A 21,123-nucleotide genomic window follows, 5' to 3' on the forward strand; every position below is an offset into this window, starting at 1 on the left:
GCACTTGAGCTGTTTGGGAATCTCTGTGGGCAAGCACAGATTCTGGGATTGCCTCTGGGCACTTCTAGTAATGAGTAATGATTCAATCATAACTGCAAACCTCAAAGACAGAAGACAGCAGAGAGTGCTATAGTGTTTGTGTCTTTCCTGCTTTAAGTGCTGACAGAGGTGTGCATGTGCGGTTTCTATTTTGCATTGTGTGTGGCAACTGGAGAGTGTGGAGAGAGGCATCTATTTGATAGGCTCCCCATCCTTCACTTCCTCTTGCTCACACACACACCCCAAGGACAGAGAGGAAATGTGCTCTGGTACTTCCTCCTGTGTGCTCTTTCACATGGTCACTCACAGAGATAAGAATTCCTGAAAGTCTATGTCAGCATCTTTGTGGGTTTTCTTAATTTATATCCTCCTGAAGTTGTTATGATTTGCAGAGAGCCTACATTTGAAAAGCTGGCGAGTAAAAATATTACTGCTGTTATATTAACATGATTAATTTATGTGCAACTAATCACCCTCATGATGCGTAAAGTCCGTAGTGAGGTATTTTCCTAACACCTGTGCAAATCAGCCTTGAAGTCCTATTTTCATGTTTATTCCAAAATAAAGTGCTATTGCAGGTGTAACGCGGCTTGGGAAACTGAGATCAACAGCACAGAATAAGGAAGGAGCCATTCACACTGAATGTATTCTTGCATTCAAAAGCATTCTAGGAAATGCAATGGAATGAAACCGAGAACAGAGAGGCGGCCAAAAACGACATTCAGCTTCTGATCTTCCTCAAACAGATTAAACTTGATTGGAAAATGGTTTGCTGTAGGCCAGTGATAGGCTTATATTTATTGATATGTCATCTGCTAGAGTAATACCTGAATTAATTTAATTTGGACTTTTTAAGTAAAAACTGATATGCAGTTATTTAATTGGAAGATCATGTAATTTGATACATTTTTAATTGACATGCATAATATCAAAGTGTATTTATGTAATTGGTTGTTTGCATACACTCTACTGTTTGGGTTTTGAAATAGACTAATTTTATTCAGCAAGGATGCATTAAATTTATGAACATGAAAGTAAAGACATTTTACAAAATATTTTTTTTCATGGAAAGAAAAGAGTGCTTTTATTATTTTCTTGTGTACAAAAACAGCATATACAAATATATATAAGAATTGTAATATTTCACAGTATATTTTTTTAATCAATAAATGCAGCCTGTTTGAGCATAAGAGACTTCATTTAAAAACATTTATTAGACCCACACTTTTGAATGGTAGTGCATTTACTTGTAATTTATATATTCAATGATTTCTTCTTCTTTATGCTAATATACTTTGTTATATCTTCATTTGTCAGTATTATCATGAACACCAGTATTTCTGGTTAGTTTTAATTGATTCATAGCCCTAATATCAGTGTAGTATAGTTTGTTGTTTAGATAGTAACTCTTCATTCCAGGCAATATCGGACCTCACCATAACGTCCATCAGAAGGAATTCCCCTGCTGCGTGAAACAATACTCTTTGTGTCAGGAATGATGTGCATGATCACTATCTCTGTGGGTGAATGCTAGGAATGCCTGCTATAGCAGCAGCTTCCTTTCCTTTGTGCTGGATTCTCAGCTTCTGACGAACACGCTCAGGCTCTGTCTGAACACGCTAACCTTCACAAAAAGAGATGATGTCATTCTCATATGAATTATGGCTTCAGTAATTAAAGGCAGACAAAAACATGATGTACCTTATTGACTTATTGAGGGTTTTATGTAGGGCATGGAATGAAAATCTGAGAGCCGATTATGGAAAGAAAATCTGAGGAATTTTAGCAGTTTTGTCTTATGTTCTAATGTTCACAATTTAGCAGTGATCTGTGGATTTTTTTTGCAGGCCTAGTGATTCTGTTAAATGTACTGAATGTGTCATTATATTTAGCAAAGAAACCTTTTCTTTATAGTTAATAGTTACTTTATAGTTTCAAACGTCTGCTTCATTGTGATACTTCTAATCAAGAGTCGTTTAAAGAATGATTCAATAAAAGCTACAAGCAATTTAGCGACACATATGCTTCTCCTCAGCGTGTTAAAGTACTTTCTGTTAGTTTGCCAGCAGGTGGTGTAAGAGAGACATTACTTTGTTTGCCCTACAATGTAAGTATGAGGTTATAGATTTATGTTCTTTGGATGGAACCCCATTGCTACAATTTTTTTTTGCTGAATAAAGACAGGGATTTAGCATTTTGTGTCTCTGGCAGTGATTTAAAGGATTTGTTCTCTTCCAGAATAAAAAATTCCAGATAATTTACTCACCCCCATGTCATCCCAGATGTCTTTCTGTCTTCAGGTGCAAAGAAACACCTTTTTGTGGAAAACATTTCAAGATTTTTCTCCATATAATGTACTTCATTGGTGGCCAAGGTCCAAATTGCAGTTTCAGTGCAGCTTAATTAGACATTAGTTTGGTGAATGTGTTTGTGCTCAATGTGCTGGTATACCTCATCTTATTTAGGACTGTTGGAGACAGCTGACTACTGAAGCTTTTTATATTCTTCATAATCTGGGTGTGATGGTTAGTTCACAACAGCGATAGAAATGAGCTTTTCTGTTAAAGGGGTATATTTAAAACATTAAATTGATTTTCAGGGGCATTTTGTCTTACCTTTTTAGATGTATGTATCATCTTGTCGAATTCTTTAATCTGTAATTTCAGTTAATAATCAGAAATTATACTAATCAAAGAAGTATAAACAATCCATTTTTGCACTGTAGTGGCACATATGTTGGTATATATATTGTGACGAGTGGGGCGGGGCCGAGGGACATGGGAGCGAGGCCGGGGGAGTGATTGGAGATGAACTACACCTGTTCGACCCACCGGTCTCGAGGCCCATGGAGGAGATGGAAGGATATAAAACTGGAGCGACGACAGTGAAGGACGAGAGACCGGTGGGACGAACAGGTGTAGTTCATCTCCAATCACTCCCCCGGCCTTGCTCCCATGTCCCTCGGCCCCGCCCCACTCGTCACATATATATATATATATATATATATATATATATATATATATATATATATATATATATACAGTACAGACCAAAAGTTTGGACACACCTTCTCATTCAAAGAGTTTTCTTTATTTTCATGGCTATGAAAATTGTAGATTCAGACTGAAGGCATCAAAACTATGAATTAACACATGTGGAATTATACATGGAATTATATACATAACAAAAAAGTGTGAAACAACTGAAAATATGTCATATTCTAGGTTCTTCAAAGTAGCCACCTTTTGCTTTGATAACTGCTTTGCACACTCTTGGCATTCTCTTGATGAGCTTCAAGAGGCAGTCACCTGAAATGGTCTTCCAACAGTCTTGAAGGAGTTCCCCGAGAGATGCTTAGCACTTGTTGGCCCTTTTGCCTTCTGTCTGCGGTCCAGCTCACCCCTAAACCATCTCGATTGGGTTCAGGTCCGGTCACTGTGAAGGCCAGGTCATCTGGCGCAGCACCCCATCACTCTCCTTCTTGCTCAAATAGCCCTTGATGCCTTCAGTGTGAATCTACAATTTTCATAGTCATGAAAATAAAGAAAACTCTTTGAATGAGAAGGTGTGTCCAAACTTTTGGTCTGTACTGTGTATATATATATATATAGAGAGAGAGAGAGAGAGAGAGAGAGAGAGAGAGAGAGAGAGAGAGAGCTTCTTCCCCGAGGCTGTGACACTTCTGAACGCCACACCACCAATCTAACCTGCACCTGCTCTTTTACTGCACTGGTAACAGTACTTTACACACATGCATTTGCACTAATCATATTTTGCACAGACTGCACACTGTTCTAGCTATTACTGTAAACTGTCTAAAGCTGTTACTGTACAAAGCACAGTAAACTATTTCTATAAAAACATCATTGCACTACTGTTATTCTGTATATACTGTAATACATTGTTTAACAATACTTTTACACACTCATCCAACTGTATTTATTACCACTGTTCTCACATTGCTGCTGTTCATAATGTATATATAATCCTACATTGCTCTGTTTATAATGTACATACAATCCCTACATTTGCATTCCTATTCATATTCTGTACATACTCTGCTCAATACTTTATATAGCAACTCCACTGTACATTCTGTATATCACAGCTTCACTTACTCTGCACTTTTATGTATATAAAACTCTATATTCTTGCACTTCTGGTTAGATGCTAACTGTATTTCATTAGCTCTGTACTTGTACTCTGCATAATGACAATAAAGTTGAATCTAATCTAATATATATAATTTTTTTTTTTTAAAGAAATTATTACTTTTATTCAATAAGGATTCATTAAATTGAGTAAATATGTTACATAAGATTTATATTTCAAATAAAGCTGTTCTTTTGAATTCAGCAAAACACACACACACACACACACACACACACACACACACACACAAACGATGATGTGTATGAACTAGTATTAATATCATTAAATACATCATTGTGAACATACTGACATCAGACAGTGCAAAAGTTTCCATAGCATTTTTAACATGCATTTTCAAATGTTCCCCATATTGTAGTGATCAGACATTGAAAGTTATATCAGTCTCATGGCCTCTCACCAGTAGGGGGCAGCAAAGCACCACTCAAAGCCAAAGTGAACCAGCTCATCTATCCTTTCTGTTCTGTTTAAACTTAAACAATTCAGGCTTCTTGGCTGCAGGTCACATTCTCCAAAACTTGCTTTTAACACCCTATTATGAGACCAGTGTGTACGATTAAAGTTGTTCACAGAGGTCACGGTGAGTTGGCTTTTCTCTCTCATGTTCACTTGCAGTTGTTCTTCTCTTTTCCACCTGACATAACAGCCACCGTGCTGAGACCTTTTCTCCACATCCAGATGCACTGCCTTTCTTTCCCTCACCTGTCACAGATAGCAGATGCACGCGCACACACCTTCCTTTTCGGTCTCTGTCAGACGCCTGTTTCTTGCTAGGCTGGAATAGAGGGCTCTAATTTCATGCTCTACTAGTCTTCCCTCTGTGAGGCCGAACTCCACTGTCACTCAGTTGGACTCCACTGCCAGTTTTGAGATGCCGTGTGTGTGTGTGTGTGTGTGTGTGTGTGTATGTGTGTGTCGTGCCTCAGAAGAGCGGCAGAGCGGAGCTTTCCTTTGAACAGGGTCTCTTTTTTTTTCCTCTAATGAAGAAGTTTGTTCTCTCAGGATCTCTGTGACTGGCTTTAATCTTTAATTGAAGTCTTAATTTGTTTGGGGGGCTTTGTCACATGGTGTCTGCTGTTTAGAGCTTGTGTCTGAAGATGAAGGTCTTGGCAAATTTAGTGTGTGTTTGAGGTTGCTTTGTTTTGGTTTCAGGTCTGAAAGATCATAGAGCTTTTGCTGCTTCTCAAAAGATTGCTTCATTTCATATCTTGTTTTTGTCTTTGGCGACAATCCACGAGCTGCTGTTTTATGTGAATGAAGTATGTTAGTCATCGTTCTGCTGACTGTGGTGCAATGATATTGTGGTTTTTCTGTGGCTGTCTGGGACACTTTGACAGGTGCACCTTGTAGGAGAAGTAATGAAGTATATGTGGAGTGGCACAGCAGGTCTGCAAAGCTCCTATTGTTCTCAGCATTTACCTGTTTTACTTACTTCTGTTTCTTCTTTCAAGACGTTTGGAACCAGTTTTGCTGTCCATTTACTTCCATTAAATGGAAAAAAAAGAGGGTCATGGTCTGATCCGATTTGACCAATTAGTTGCCCTTAACATGCCTCACTTTTTGCTGCCTTTGTCAGCTTTGTAGACATTCTTGTGTTAGTCACATAGACTGTTTAAAAACATGGACGTAGTGTCCGTGACGTCACCCGTAGACTCCTGAAGTGTGTTTTTGAAGCCTAAAGTGTGCAGAGCGGGCCGTCGCCATCTTGGCAGCGCGTCACCGCTTGACTATCCCGGACAATCAAAAATGGGCTTAAAGGCGGGAGCTACTTGCTGAAGCCACGCCCACTTAGCGCGACGGCAGTGTCAGCAGCGGCAATCCACCTGTCACTCAAGTAGCCACACCCTTAATTATGCAGAACTTTAAGTTTTAATATAATTTAAACGGATGAGTTATAAAAAAAATTTACCCCCTTCACAGTTGTCATGAAGGGCAAAATTAGCTATTTAGACCAAAATCATATTTTGTACCAGGCTGTAAACATGTGGACATTTTGACATGGGGAGTCTATGGGATTGACTCCCTTTTGTAGCCAGCCTCAAGCGGCCAGTCGATGAATTGCAGTTTTAGTCACTTCCTTGTTGGCCTCAGGAGAGAGAGCAGGAGGTTGGGGATCGGGCTCAGTTAGCCATCACCCGATCATTGTGTGCATCCAGGAGGCGCTGTGAGAATGTGGTATATTTAAAGCAGTGCAATGAAGTCCTCACCTCCTTTGCTTTCCATCTTTATAGTTCTTTAAATTCACATCCATCTGAATGAAAGCTATGAGGTCACCTCAGAAATGACCTGAACCTAAATCACCTTTCCTGTCTCCCCTGCTCTTTCTCTTTCATTTCTGACCCCTCTATTGAAAAAAAAAAAAAAAAAAGTGACGTGACATTCAGCCAAGTATGGTGACCCATGCTCAGAATACGTGCTCTGCATTTAACCCATCCAAAGTGCACACACACAGAGCAGTGAACACACACACACACACACACTGTGAACACACACCCAGTGGGCAGCCATTTATGCAGCCATTTATGCTGCGGCACCCGGGGAGCAGTTGGGGGTTCTATGCCTTGCTCAAGGGCACCTAAGTCATGTTATTGTGGACTCAAGATTCGAACCCACAACCCTAGGGTTAGGAGTCAAACTCTCTAACCACTAGGCCACGACTTCCACTGCCTTAAGTATCTTAGGCATCACCGGGGCGGACTGATCAATCTCCTTGGTGCGTTTTTGGTGCACTTCTGTTTCACACTTAGTTTTTGAGTTTATTTGATCAGGGGATAGGAATGATCTGAACATACTCCCAGGCGCTGCAAACCATAATTTTACAGTTCCAGTAAATTCCTTGACTCCCACTAACACCAGTTAGTTGTGTTACCATACTGTGCTGTGGAAGATGGGTGGTTTAAGTTCAGGATAATGCATGATGCTAGGATGGCCCATTTTGGATGCTTCTGTCCTATTTATAGGCCCTTTTGCACTATTTGCGACTGTTCAGAACTAACAACTGTTTGAAAAGAAACAATGTATATGTATGAAGCTATTCAGACCATGGATGAGCACAACAACAAACAGGTTTTATTGTTTGCAACTCATGAACTCTTTGAACAACAGGCATAACCCTTAATTAGCAAGTTTAAAATATGTATAAAAATGTTCAGTAAACATTCACACTTTTGCTTTTTATGAAACACCGTTTATTCTTATCAATACCATATATATATATATATATATATATATATATATATATATATATATATATATATACTAGTGTTGTCAAAAGACCCGGTACTTCGGTACCAAGTCTGTACTAAAAAAAATGTAAATGTGATGGTACCAGGTTTCTTTAAGTACCGGTAGTACCGAGGTCCCGTTCAAACCCGGTTCAGCGCTATGATTTCCGCGAAGCAGAAAACGAGGACGGAATCTCAAAATCCAGTCATGAAAATGAAACTTACATTTTAATATGGACAGTCATGGAATTTGTCAAAGTTAGCATAAATTAATCAAATCAAATCTTCATATGGACCAGTATCTGTAAATGTTAAGCCGCAAAAGTTGTTTGAAATATGAATCCGTGTTCTGCGCGTGTCTGTGTGAATTAAAGAATGGCAGAGACGTGCGGGTTTGTTTACTACATAGACTGAAGCGCTTGACGCTTGCATTAATTTCAGCATCTGAGCTTCAGAGTTCTCTCTCCATCAAGCGATCTGAACTTTTCAGTTCATCTCAGTGGACGCACAGTGCACCTGTATTTGATGCTCTGTAAACTCTTTGTGAAGGCGCACGACTCACCGTCGCTTTACTGATAGCGCTGTTTCTAACACATGCAAAGAGAGAGAGAGCGAGAGTCTTACCACGCTGAATCGACACGCTATATGTAAACTATTCTTTGTTGTCTTCTCCTGTCAAAATAATGTAGTTCATTTAGAATTATTCATATTCATTTTCGAACAAGCAGAAGACATACCGGTTTCGCCGGTAGTGGGCGGAGCTAATGCTCAAATGGCAATTTCATTGGTTGGCACTGATCTCTTACCGTCCCTGTTTTGATTTCAGCAAATCGGTTTGACCGAACGCAGACAACGTGATTAATATTCATGAACTCAGCAGCTCATCAATTCATAGTGCATTGTATATACATTAGTATGATAGTAGAATTAGTAGTAGTATTATCTTTTAATAATAATTAATATGATCTATTACTATTTTTTTACAGAAACCCTCAATTACCAAAAATATCTTAAGCATCACCACCAGTCTTAAGTTCAGTTAAAATGACAAATATGCATTCATTAGCTAGGCCTAAAAGTTAATTTTTACATAAAGGCATTGTGCTAGAAATATTACTATTATTTAGTAAAATGTATGTGATACTGCTACTACTGTTTAAAAAAATGATACAACTTTATTTTTAAAGAAATAAATCACAATATTTCTTCCATGTTTTAATTTTAATAGCAAATCCCCTTTATTTACCAAAAATAAAATGTGTTTAAATTTCATAAATTAAAAGACAAATTAAATTTGGGTCAAACTTGTTTACTGTTTTTCATAATTATATAACTTGTAGAAAAACTTTAAACACAATTGTAAATAAGTATAAAGAATGGCATTGGTTTTATTTTTAGTGCTAAAAAGTTTTTTTTTTAATTAGCATATTTTTTGTGTTTTGCTTTGGTACCGAAATTGGTACCGAGAACCGTGGATTTTCACTGGTATCGGTACCAAATACTGAAATTTTGGTACCGTGACAACACTAATATATACTGTATTACTCGCACTACTGTTCAGAATTTGCAAGCTTTAAGATTTTTTGAATCTTTTAAATGTTAATAATATATTTGAAAATGTAATTTACACCTGTGATGGCAAAGCTGATTTTCAGCAGTTATTACTCAAGTGGGTCTTAAGTGCCAAATGAATCATAGATATTCTAATATGCTGATTTGCTACTCAAGAAGCATTTATTAAGATTATCAATGTTGAAAGAAAGAAAATGATTATTTGATGACTGGTGGTTCAAAAGAATAGCATTTGCAATTGATTTATTTTGTTAATATTTCTTCAATTGCATTATATATATATATATATATATATAGATATATATATATATATATAGTACAGACCAAAAGTTTGGAAACATTACTATTTTTAATGTTTTTGAAAGAAGTTTCTTCTGCTCATCAAGCCTGCATTTATTTGATCAAAAATACAGAAAAAAATGTAATATTGTGATATATTATTACAATTTAAAATAATTGTTTTTAAATTTATTATACTTTAAATTATCATTTATTTCTGTGATGCAAAGCTGAATTTTTAGGATCATTATAACGTGATCCTTTAGAAATTATTCTAATATGATGATTCATTTTCAAAGTTGGAAACAGTTCTGATACTTTTTTAGGATACTTTGATGAATAAAAAGTAAAAAAAAAAAAGAAAAAACAAAGAGGCTATGTTTTTAAAATATAAATATTTTGTAATAACAATATACACTACTGGTCAGTAAAGAAAATATATTATTAGAATTTTTATTTTGAATAAATGCAGTTCTTTTTAACCTTTTATTCATCAAAAATATTAGACAGCAGAACTGTTTCCAACACTCATAATAAATCAGAATATTAGAATGATTTCTAAATGATCATCTGATAGACTGGATGTTACATGTGACACTTAATAGTGAAGTGACATTCAGCCAAGTATGGTGACCCATACTCAGAATTTGTGCTCTGCATTTAACCCATCCGAAATGCACACACACAGAGCAGTGAACACACACACACACACTGTGAGCACACACCCGGAGCAGTGGGCAGCCATTTATGCTGCGGCGCCCGGGGAGCAGTTGGGGGTTCGATGCCTTGCTCAAGGGCACCTAAGTCGTGGTATTGAAGGTGGAGAGAGAACTGTACATGCACTCCCCCCACCCACAATTCCTGCCGGCCCGGGACTCGAACTCACAACCTTTCGATTGGGAGTCCGACTCTCTAACCACTAGGCCACGACTTCCCCAGGCTGGAGTAATGATGCTGAAAATTCAGCTTTGCATCATAGGAATAAAATTTTTTTTTTAAAGTATATTCAAATAGAAAACTATTATTTGAAGTTGTAATAATATTTCACAATATTACTATTTTTTCTGTAATTTTGATCAAATAAATGCAGGCTTGATGAGCAGAAGAAACTTCTTTCAAAAACATTAAAAATAGTAATGTCTCCAAACTTTTGGTCTGTACTGTATATATATAGAATCCACACTGGACGGGGCAGAGCCACATATTCCCCACTGTACACTCTGCCATTACATAACCAGACACATTTTCTTCTCCAGTTGTGGATAACAAATACATGCACATTCACAGTCTGTAATTTAGTGTTGAAAAGGTGCAGGCTGAGATGAATGTGTGCCGTGTTCTCTGTGTGATGTTGTCGTTTTCTGCCATCACCTTTTTTAATGCTCAATGGGTGACCTTATGCAGTCCAAAAGTGTGGGTATGTATGTGTGTACGTGCCCACATTAAGGTGTTTGCTTGACAGACTGCTGTGCCAATTCACTCTTTGGACCTGAAGTCGAGGCAGAGGGCCACCGCAGGAAGCTCCTGCAGCCCCACTTCCTGTTTTTTACTAACCTACTGTTACACACACACACACACACACACACACACTTACAGACACAGAGTCTACTAAAGGGGTCATCGGATGCAAAATTAAGCGATTGAGGTGTTTTGTTGTTAAATGTAATAATGAACATAGCAGTCGTCATTTACTCCCGACGTCTGAGCCATTGAAGATGCAGAGGATTAACGTTACTTTCATTTTGAAGGGAGCACGCCGATCACTGATCTGCCTTTATGCATATATGCTTGCATGAATCATTCGTGATCAATCGAATCTACAGAAGGTGTATAAGGATTTTTTATGAATCTTTGCAAAGGCCTTTCCTAAAATAGTTTAGTGCTAGTAAGCAAGTTTACTGCAAGACTGCAAGAACTAAATTGGGTGTGTCTGATTAGGGAGACATACAAAATGTGCAGGGCAGGGGGTCCTCCAGGACAGGTTTGGGAAGCACTGATCTAGTGGAACTGCACTTAGAGTGTATGTGGCCAGCATTGCTGCAGTGCATTCTGGGTTACCTGCATACACACATTGATGGACCTTTGGCAGGGTTGATGCCATATTCAGTTTGACTCAAATAAAAACGTGGCTGTAACTTAAGAGGCTTCCTGTTGGGCAAGTTGGTGTCAGTTTATTCAGTAGTGAAAATGTCTGACCAAAAAATGAACAAAATCTGGAAAATGTGAGCTTTAAGAAAATTGCTACAGCTTTAAGAATGTGGCTTCACCATACAATACATCACAGGAAATATATATACATATAAAACACTCATTTAAAAAGACTATACAACCCTCTACGGACTTTTGGCAATTGAATCACCACTGGCTTGTAAATTGTAAATTGATTACATGTGGCGTGTCAGTTTATTGCCATCGTGGAGTTTCATCTATAATTATAATACCTATATATTTTCCAGCTTTTTATTGCCGATTTCCTGATTGAAAATAAAATAAAAATTATATCTGATTTTATATTTATGTTTTATGCTAACCAAGGCTGCATTTATTTGATCAGAAATGCAGTAAAACCAGTTATATTATAAAATATAATACCCCACATACCCTACTGGATTACCTCTCTATTGTACATACAGGCAAGGTTTTACAGTTTGGTTTTTTTTATTTTTTATTTATTTATTTTTTTTTTATACAGTTTTTTCCTATTCAGCTGTTAAAAGCAAGTCAGGTGGAGTGGAGGGCAGCATTGCGGGGTCCGAAACACAACAACTGGCCTCTGTCCCTGGACCAGATGGGTACAATCAGCACCAGCCTTTTGAAGTATTACCCGAGCATAGCTGGAGGGTCCTCCAGTTCTTTGAGGTTTCTGAGTGAAGTACAGTGGCGCTCTCTTCTCCTGTTTTTTCTTCTTATCCCTTTCTTTCTCCCTCTGTCCTTCTTTTCTCTCTCTCCACCCTCTTTGGCAGAGAGGGATTAGAAAGGAAGTAAAGAGAGTGAGGGGCTCTCATCGCCACAGTTACCCACTCCCCCAGAACTGAAAGATGGAGGGCAGAAGGGACTATTGTTTATTTTGACAAATGCTCTCTTGTAGCCTTGAGGTGACTTTGACGAAATGATGTGGCCACTCAATTTTCAGCGAGACAGGTGCTACAATGGCACAAATGACGTGTGTGCATGTGTTTGGCACATCTTATATCGGCCGTGTCCCATTGTTTATGTGCGTTCAATGCAGGCAAATGAGTTACAGGCTTATAAATCTAGGCTGCCTCCTCAGTGAAGTAGGTAGAGACCTGGGGACCACAGAGGCAACTGTTAATCTCCCGCTGTACCTACATGCACAAAGTCCCAGCGAGCCCTGCACTGGATGTTTAGACAATGAATAATTTATTTAGACTGCCTTTTAATTGAGTTTTCAGGGGAGGGCTGCCTCGCGCACTCAGGGTGCTCTGTGTTTGTAGGCTTTCCCAAAAATATGTTATCTCACTATCCAGCTGCTGAAAGCATCCTTTGCTTGTTCTCCTTAGGTCTAAATATAGTGCGCCTCAGCCTTTCTGTGGAATTTTTTATACAGCACTTTCTCTTTTGCATCCTTTTACCGTGGACTTGTTTACAGCATTCATTTGCAGTTTTCATAGAGTTGAATGATTGGTGAATTATTAGCCAGTGAACGGTGAATGAGGGGCTCGTACGCATCGCTCTACATCTGCTGCGACCAGCTGTGGAGATAATGAATGGACTGGGGAAGAGGAAAATGAGAGGAAGTGGACCACGATGACATGTCACATCTGAGAATCTGAAATTGCCCCTTTTGGACACTAGAGGCCGTCATCCATCCTTGGAGAATGGAAAAGCTCAGACGGGATCATAGGTCATGACCTGTCTTGCTCGGAACCTCTACCAGTTCCCCTCCATCACGACACTTTCTGTTTATGTAGACATGTCTGACTTCAGTGCCGCGAGAAAGACAGTGGTTAGATTTTCAATATGGCTCATCCAATAATATCTTTTATAATTTAGTACTGTTAGAAATCTTTTACCTTAAATGGTACACAGTGTCAGACAGCTGTTGATGCCAGATGTTTTACATTCATTAGTTATTTTGAATCTTCCAAAGAGATGTTTAATTAGTAAAATGTTGAATTATTGAATTGAATTGGCTTTTTTTAATTAAATTGTTCTAAGTATGTAATATTTTTTATTATTTAATTTTACTGTGATATAAAATTGCTACAAAATGGCTAAAATTTGGTTATGCTACCCACTCCTGTGTCTCAGATAAGCCAATCACAAGTCAGGGAAATTCATACGGGCCTTTCGCTCCTCCGGAACTCTTTCATAGTACCAGAACTAATTGTGGAACTACCCACTTTTGGGCGTTTTCGCACCGCTGGAACTAGGTGTGATTTTAGTACGGGACTGCCTTTGTCGAGAACCAAATTAGCTCCTACTTCAGAGCAGGGTCTAAACTGCACAATTGGTACTACCCGTGATGTAAGTAGACATTGGCCAGATGCGTTCGAAAATGCCTTCACCTGCCATGATTTAAAAAGCTGTGTCAATACACTGTAAATATTGTGACAACTTATTTCTCAAGTATGATGAGCAGCGATAAATATGCGGACGCTGAAGTGCAGGCACTTGTTGCAACTTGCAACTGCCAGTTGTCGTTGAAGATTCTTAGTCCTCCTTTCCGTTCTTTCAGTCGCTTTACGTATACGTTGACATTCCATGTCCATTATTGTGAAACATGTAAGACACAACAAAAACACAGCTCCGATAACAGCATCTTCCATCCTCCTGTTGTTAACGTTGTTCTTTGTTAACGTTGTTGAACGCCGCGCACAAATGACATCACTGTCGACCGGCTTACATCATGTCCTAGTACACACTGTCGGTGTGAATCCAACCCTTTAAATGGTACTGGGAAATAGTTTGCGCAAAATCGCCCCAGTACTTTAGTACTGTACATTTAGTTCTGGAACTAAAGCGGTGCTAAAGTCCCTATAGAAATGAATCTTAACATGCGTTCATATAATTTGTTTTAGATAATCCTCATTCTTTAGTGCAAAATATTCTTAGTGAGTGAGTTTTCTATTAAAGTATTTATAAGAGGAATCCTTAAAGTCATAGATAAATTATGGAAATGTATTAGTCAGAAGGTGTGGGAACCCTGAAATAAGCATATCCAGTCCCCACTGCAGCATATCAGTCCAGCTGGGAGGGTGTGGATAGAGGGGCAGTCAATGACAAATTAACCCTCTTTAATTGTGGGTGAGTTATGCAGCTCCTGGTGCAGCGGTGTGAGACACAATCTTGCAGCCTTTTATTGGGCTAATAAATCTGGGAGGGTGGCAGACGGAGCCTGTACAGCCAGCCGGATGGTAGTTTGGGGTGGGTGAGAGATAAGAGACTGGAAACCCACTCTCTCTCTCATTACCGCAGTTTTCGCCAAAATTTTTCCAGCGCGTTGGGGGAATCTTATCAGCTTGTTCACGCATCGCCCATCCTCTTTTGTCATCTGAGCACAGAACAGAAGCAAGATAGCCATTAATATCCTGGGCAATCATGCAAGATAAATTATGAACATGCTTAAAAGTGAAGAAACAGTGCGGTATTGTTTGTGATGCTAATGGCAGTACTTGTAGTGTATGTGCGTCTGTGTGCGCGATTTTTCTATTCAGGAGCTGTGTGGGTGGCGCTACCAGGGTCAGTGGTTTACTCTACTGTTGCCTGATGAGCATGTAAACTCATGCCAGGCGTCATGCAGTGAGACGGAGGTAGTGTATTGGAAGTGTCCTAAGATGGCTGACAGGTGTAGATAAAGTCAAAGAGGGCGGACCCTGTGATTTATAGCGCGTCAGGAGCAGTGCCCTAACCAATGCCAACCGACCAGCCTAGAGCTGTCAGGGCCCACACCCCCCAATACATTTGCTTCCACGCGCAACTTTTCACTGAAAGATACACAACCTACATCTCTATTTTTGTTAGCGTCTGAAGTCAGATCACTATCATCCAACCCCGTGCTATTACAGTCACTTCTGAGAGCTTAATATTGCACACCAGGCTTAAGATAATCACATGCAGTCTGTATTGTAGCACAATTCACATTTTTCTTCTCCCTTCTTTTCTGTGGTTGATGAGATCAGGAGTCTCACAATGTAGTTTCACTGTTTTATTTGGGTTCCTGCAGTTATCGACTGTTGAGTCAGGTGGGCTACCTGCTGCATTCATCCGGCGCTTCATCCTGATTGAATTTTATTATTACGACTGCAAAATTCCATCGCTTAGATATTGGTTTTCAGCATCACAGCACAATTTGGTTTATTCGAAGCCATGGCAATGCAGAATTACATGACGAAGCTTGAGGCGGCGTACCGACGAAATATGCTACCTGTCAGAATGTGCTACCAAAAATATATTTGCATTGTTTTAAGGGTATGTTTAGGGTAAAGGTAGGTATGGATGGGTATGTTTAGGTAGGGGTAGGTATGGACATTAAACAAAATCCCCAAACCACATGAATAAGATGCTGGTAGCACAATCTGATAGGTAAGATATTTTACTATCGATTTGTGCGACCTGTCTTTTCAATGGGAGGTAATCTGAGCGGGTAGCACATTATCAGAACAGGGGCTCCGCGACTCAGAAGATATATTTTAAACTACTGTTCTGTCACTGCCTGTTATGATTGCGTTATTGGTTTCAGATAATGGGAAGTGCTTTACTGCAGGTCTAAAATCTGTCTCTTTTTCTCTCTCTTTCACCGCAGGACCTCGATGGGCCTCTTGGAATCTTGGTGTGTTTATTTGTATCCGCTGTGCTGGAATACACCGGAATCTGGGAGTGCATATATCACGTGTCAAATCGGTCAACCTGGATCAATGGACCCCCGAGCAGATACAAGTATGTGTGTTTTTGTGTAACTTTTCACTATGTTTGTTGCCTTTCACTTTCTTCTGGGGCTCAACAGGATGTTTGGGGCCTGTTGATGACCCAACTCTCATTCAACAGATTAAGGCAGTACTGCTCTTTCATAGTGTCTCACATTTGTTGATCACATGCGCTACTGTTCAAAAAGTTGGAAGAATGTCTTAATGTTTTCCAAAGAAGTTACTTTTACTTACCAAAGCTGCTTTTATTTGAACAAAACAAATACAGTAAAACAGTAATATTGTAAACCGTTATTACAATCTTAAATTAGTGTTTTCTATTTTAAGCTATTTTAAAATGCCATTTATTTTTATGAAAGTTGAATTTTCAGCAGCCATTACTCCAGTCTTTAGTGCCACATGATCCTTCAGAAATAATTGTAATATGCTGATTTGCTGCTCAGGAAATATCTTATTATTAACTATTTTTATTAATTTTTCTTTTTTGTTTGCTTGCTTGTTGTTGTTTATTTTCAGGCAGAAACCAGGATGTATTTGAAATAGAAATCTTTTGTAACATTATAAATAATTTACCCTGACACTTAATTGTTGTCAATTAATTTAACTTTAATATATGTATATATGTATATATGTATCATTGTTGAATGAAATAATTAATTTAGCCAGAAAAAAATGACCCCAAACTTTTGAATGGTAGTGTAAATTTATTTTTGTCTGAAATGTATAGGCTCCAATATTGATATTCCGGTCGAGACCAATGATTAATTTTACAGAAAGACTGATATTATAAATCTATAGTATGAATAGGAAATTAAAACACGCTAAAACTAAGATAAATATTTTACAAGTGAGTTTAGGCCTCATAACATTATAAGCTGTAGTGCGATTATTAAATATATATAATATTATAAATTATATTATATTATGTTATTACCTAATATTTTTTTTTTACTTTTATTTAAATATAGGCTAACATTTCCATTCCACATAACATAATATAAAAATGTAGAGATAAAATTGCTGATATCTCTTTGCATGTTTTTGCCAAATTAATGTTTTTTATCCAAATTGCAAACCCTTCAAATATCGGGGTTTAGGGGGGCTTTTAGGGGTTTTTAGGGGTTTTTAGGAAGGCTTGAAAAAACGGTTTACAGTACATCAAATTTCACTTACCACATTAAACAGAGTTAGGAGAGATGACTGAGGACGATGGCGAATGATCTCCCCTTTACATATTAATTGACGTTTTGGATGGATAATTAATTCTTGATGGGTAATTACTTGTCTGTTTTTCAGCATTTTCTCTTCCTTCAGTCTGATCCATCCTCATATTAATTTGTCTCTGACAGACTTTGATGTACGTGACATTAAACTGATAATGCAAATGCGCGTAATTTGTATATGTTCGAAATAGCTTCGATTACACTTTTAATTAAGAATCAAGGCCATAAACTCACAGAGACAACTGAGCTTGCAACCAAAGTTTTTTTATTAATTATTATTATTATTATTTTGAATCTGTTTCAGGTTAAAAGGTCATGCATTTTACCACCAGCTTTATTGGGAAGTTAGGAACTGTGATGTGTGGCATGAATCACGGTATAGATATTTTGCACCATCACTCCTGTTGCCCCAGTGATTGTGCACACAGCAACCAATCAAATTCCACCACCTCAAAGAATGAATGAGGTCGCTCTTTATTTAGAGGTCATTGCAGTACTTCGACATTGAGAGAGAAAGAGAGATCAATAGAACTCTTTTTAGGGGTCTATAATGAATACGTAGCAGCATAATATATACATAACATTTTTCCCTAAGGTCATCATTTATGCATTTTAAGTTATGTGAAGGGAAACATTGTACAAAGATGCATCGGTTTCAGAGATTATACTTATTAAAATGACCTGCTTCTACATTAATTGAACTTGATGATTTTTTTTATTGATCGTATAAAGATTTTGTGCTGTATGTTTTGAGTTTCTGTAATTTTAATAATGGACTTGTACACTAGATGAGTTTGGGACATGTTGACAAAACTGTGAAAGTGTGTTTGTGAATTAATTGTGAGTTTACAGCTGAAATAAAACATTCACAATATTTTTGTAAAAAAAACTATAATACAAAATATCTTTTATAATATTTTACATAATATTACATTTATAATACAAAGTATATCAAAATATTAGTTTCTAACATTTAATATGTGGCTTAAAATAAAATGTGTGATTTTTGGGGTACTTGAGCTCTGATGTGTGTTAACTTTTTTTTTTTTTTTTTATAATTTTATTTACTTATTTAGGTTCTTGCATTTTCTCCTTTAGGATGAACTTTGGAATAAATGGATGGTTTGTGTTGTTCCTCTTTTTCACCTGTAATCTCTTTTTTTTTGTCTGTCTTTCTCTGTTTAGAGTGTGCAGAGCATGGGCAACACCAAAGCAAGACATCTGTATGAAGCTCATCTCCCAGAAAACTTCAGACGGCCGCAAACTGACCAGTATCCTTGAGTCTACCTGTATTTTCATTTGTAATTGTCATTACATTATGCTTACATTTATGTCTACTTAGAGGCTGAGGTTAGTGTGTGGTACAGATTCATTCTTGGTCGCCTGCAGAGGGTTGGTACGATTAAAGTAACTAACTTCCAAAAAAATATGATGGGTAGTGTTTTTAAAAATTGCGCAATACTTTGAGGAAGATCCAAATAAATTAGTGATTTATATGTTTCATTTTTCAGTTCTGTCACAACAACTCAAACTGTTGTACCTGTAATTCCATCGTGAGCTTTGTATACAAAATTAAAAAGCAGTTGGAAATTCCCGGTGTAATGTTGGTGAATGTGGCAGACAGAAGCCTGTGTGACTTCACACCTCATGAGATTTAGAGAAAACAGCTGCTGTTTTCAGCACCTTCACACACAGCAGAGCTGAACAGGAACTACCTCACCGCTGAGGCCTAACAGGAAGTCAGTTCATGTTTTTCATCCCTCTTGCCTCGGGTATCCTCCTCCGTCCCATTTCACACATCAGTCTAATTGGGTGTGTTTGGCGGCCTGGATAATTCCATATTCTCCTCATTGGCGCCTTCAGAAACCCTAATTTAATTTCCCTGGCATCCGCGTCCTGTTATCAGCGCTCCCGCATTTGGTGTGGATATGGAAAGGGCTTCATTTGTATGCTGACCGACGAGGTACAATATTCTTAACTGTCAAAATGGATAAATCTGGACGGCAGAGGTGAGCTTCCTCCACAAACCGGCTTTGATGGAATTTGCTTTATCACAGGTGTGCTTTCTTCAGATGGAAATGCGGATCTTTTGTGCACCAGTGTGGGGGTCTTTCACTCTTTCTCATTTTCCACTTATCACTGCTTCCCTCTCGTGATCTCTCTAATGGAAAGGTTTTACAAATGTCAAATCATTCTTTCTCTTTTCTGTTGCTCATTGTGGCCGTTCACAATAGGTACCTTCATTTGGTGTTCTTATGGTTTTCTCATATTTTTGAGTCTCTTTTTTTATGTATTGTATAACTCATTTTACTTTCTCTTGTTGATGCCAGTGCTGCTTTTTATGCATAATCTTTCTTCCCGGCTTCTCTCTGTAACTTTTGCATCACGTCCTAACTCGGTGTGATGCAACAAAGCATCTTTTCCATTTTAAGCTTAGGAATGTGCAAATCTCCACATTTTCAAAATCGTCTTGTCTAGGTGCCTGAAGCTCTACACAACTGATCGTCTTAAAGAAGCCCTGCATAATTAAGCGTTCCTAAGGATTTTTAATTAGCTGGTTCAGGTGTGTTTGATTAGGGTATGAGCTGAACTTTGCAAGAAGGTATATCTCCAGGAACAGGACTGGCCTGATTTACATATGTTTGTGCGTTCAGAAACAGTAGACGGAGCACAGCAGAACTGAAAACTCTCAAGTGTCTCGCAATACATTGAAGATAGGTGCTTTAAAGGTGCCATCTGTCATATCTGGCAAAAAAATCAAGTCATACTCCACATTCCATACCAGATGGGGGCAGTATGCCTCAATAAAGTGAATTGGTCTACTCTAGAGTAACAAACGAGAAACGGCATAGTCTCTATGCTCCGCCCCTACCTTCACAACAACCCTAGAGCATAGCCGAAGCCTATAAGACAGCGGTTCTCAATTGCAGTCCTCGCGCCCCACTGCTCTGCACATTTTGAACGTTTCTCTTAGCACTTCAGACATTTGTTCTATTCGAACATAAGTGCCCTGCGAAGTGGTCATCACAGGATATTCAGCCATATTCAGCGGAGTTCATTTCTAACGAGCTGATTATCTGAATCAGGTGTGTTAACAAAGAGAAACGTGCAAAATATGCAGAGCAGTGGGGCGCGAGGACTGGAATTGAGAACCGCTGCTATAAGAGGACGTTTTGCCTCCAGAGGAACGTTGGGTGATGTCAAGTGATTTTGAAACATGACATCTTCAAGCTACTCCCCTTCACCTTTACCAGTGAATATGTTCATATTCGTTTTGTTCATATTACATTGAGTTGTATATACACATTATTGGAATTAAATTAATTTGACAGACAGCATTCTGTCAACATCATTGGTCAACATCAGACAGCTGATGTTGACCAAGCTAGCGCCAACCAACGTAACCAGAGCTGCCAACTCTCAAGCATTCACCGTGAGACACACGCAATTGACTCTTTTCACACGCTTTCACGCCACACATTCTCACGTACAGAAAAACCACGAAGCAAAGAGGACACGGAGACCAACAGACTAGACAGAGCAGGTTACTTATGATATAAAAATATGGGTAAGTTATAGCTAGCTAATTATCAAACGCAGCTACGGTTAGCCATCGCTAACATTAGCACGTTTAAAGAACAGCCTTCGATACATTTCTATGTTATAACTTCCCGAAAAAAATACACAAACATATAAAACAAACTTCTAGCGAAATACTAACAGCATCTA

General features: G+C 38.3%; 1 protein-coding gene across 9 annotated transcripts in view; it reads left to right on the forward strand.

Moving 5' to 3' along the window:
* The window catches only part of LOC132110656 (stromal membrane-associated protein 1-like), a 111,453-nt gene that overhangs the window by 7,665 nt on the left and 82,665 nt on the right, over positions 1 to 21,123 (forward strand). For all 9 annotated transcript variants that reach the window (XM_059517442.1, XM_059517443.1, XM_059517447.1 and 6 more), the window contains exons 2-3: positions 16,051 to 16,184; positions 18,580 to 18,665. In XM_059517442.1, coding sequence (XP_059373425.1) covers positions 16,051 to 16,184; positions 18,580 to 18,665 — 220 coding nt within the window. The remainder of the gene's footprint in view (positions 1 to 16,050; positions 16,185 to 18,579; positions 18,666 to 21,123) is intronic.

The sequence above is a fragment of the Carassius carassius genome, chromosome 30 (genome assembly GCF_963082965.1).
Source record: "Carassius carassius chromosome 30, fCarCar2.1, whole genome shotgun sequence".
Lineage (NCBI taxonomy): Eukaryota > Metazoa > Chordata > Actinopteri > Cypriniformes > Cyprinidae > Carassius > Carassius carassius.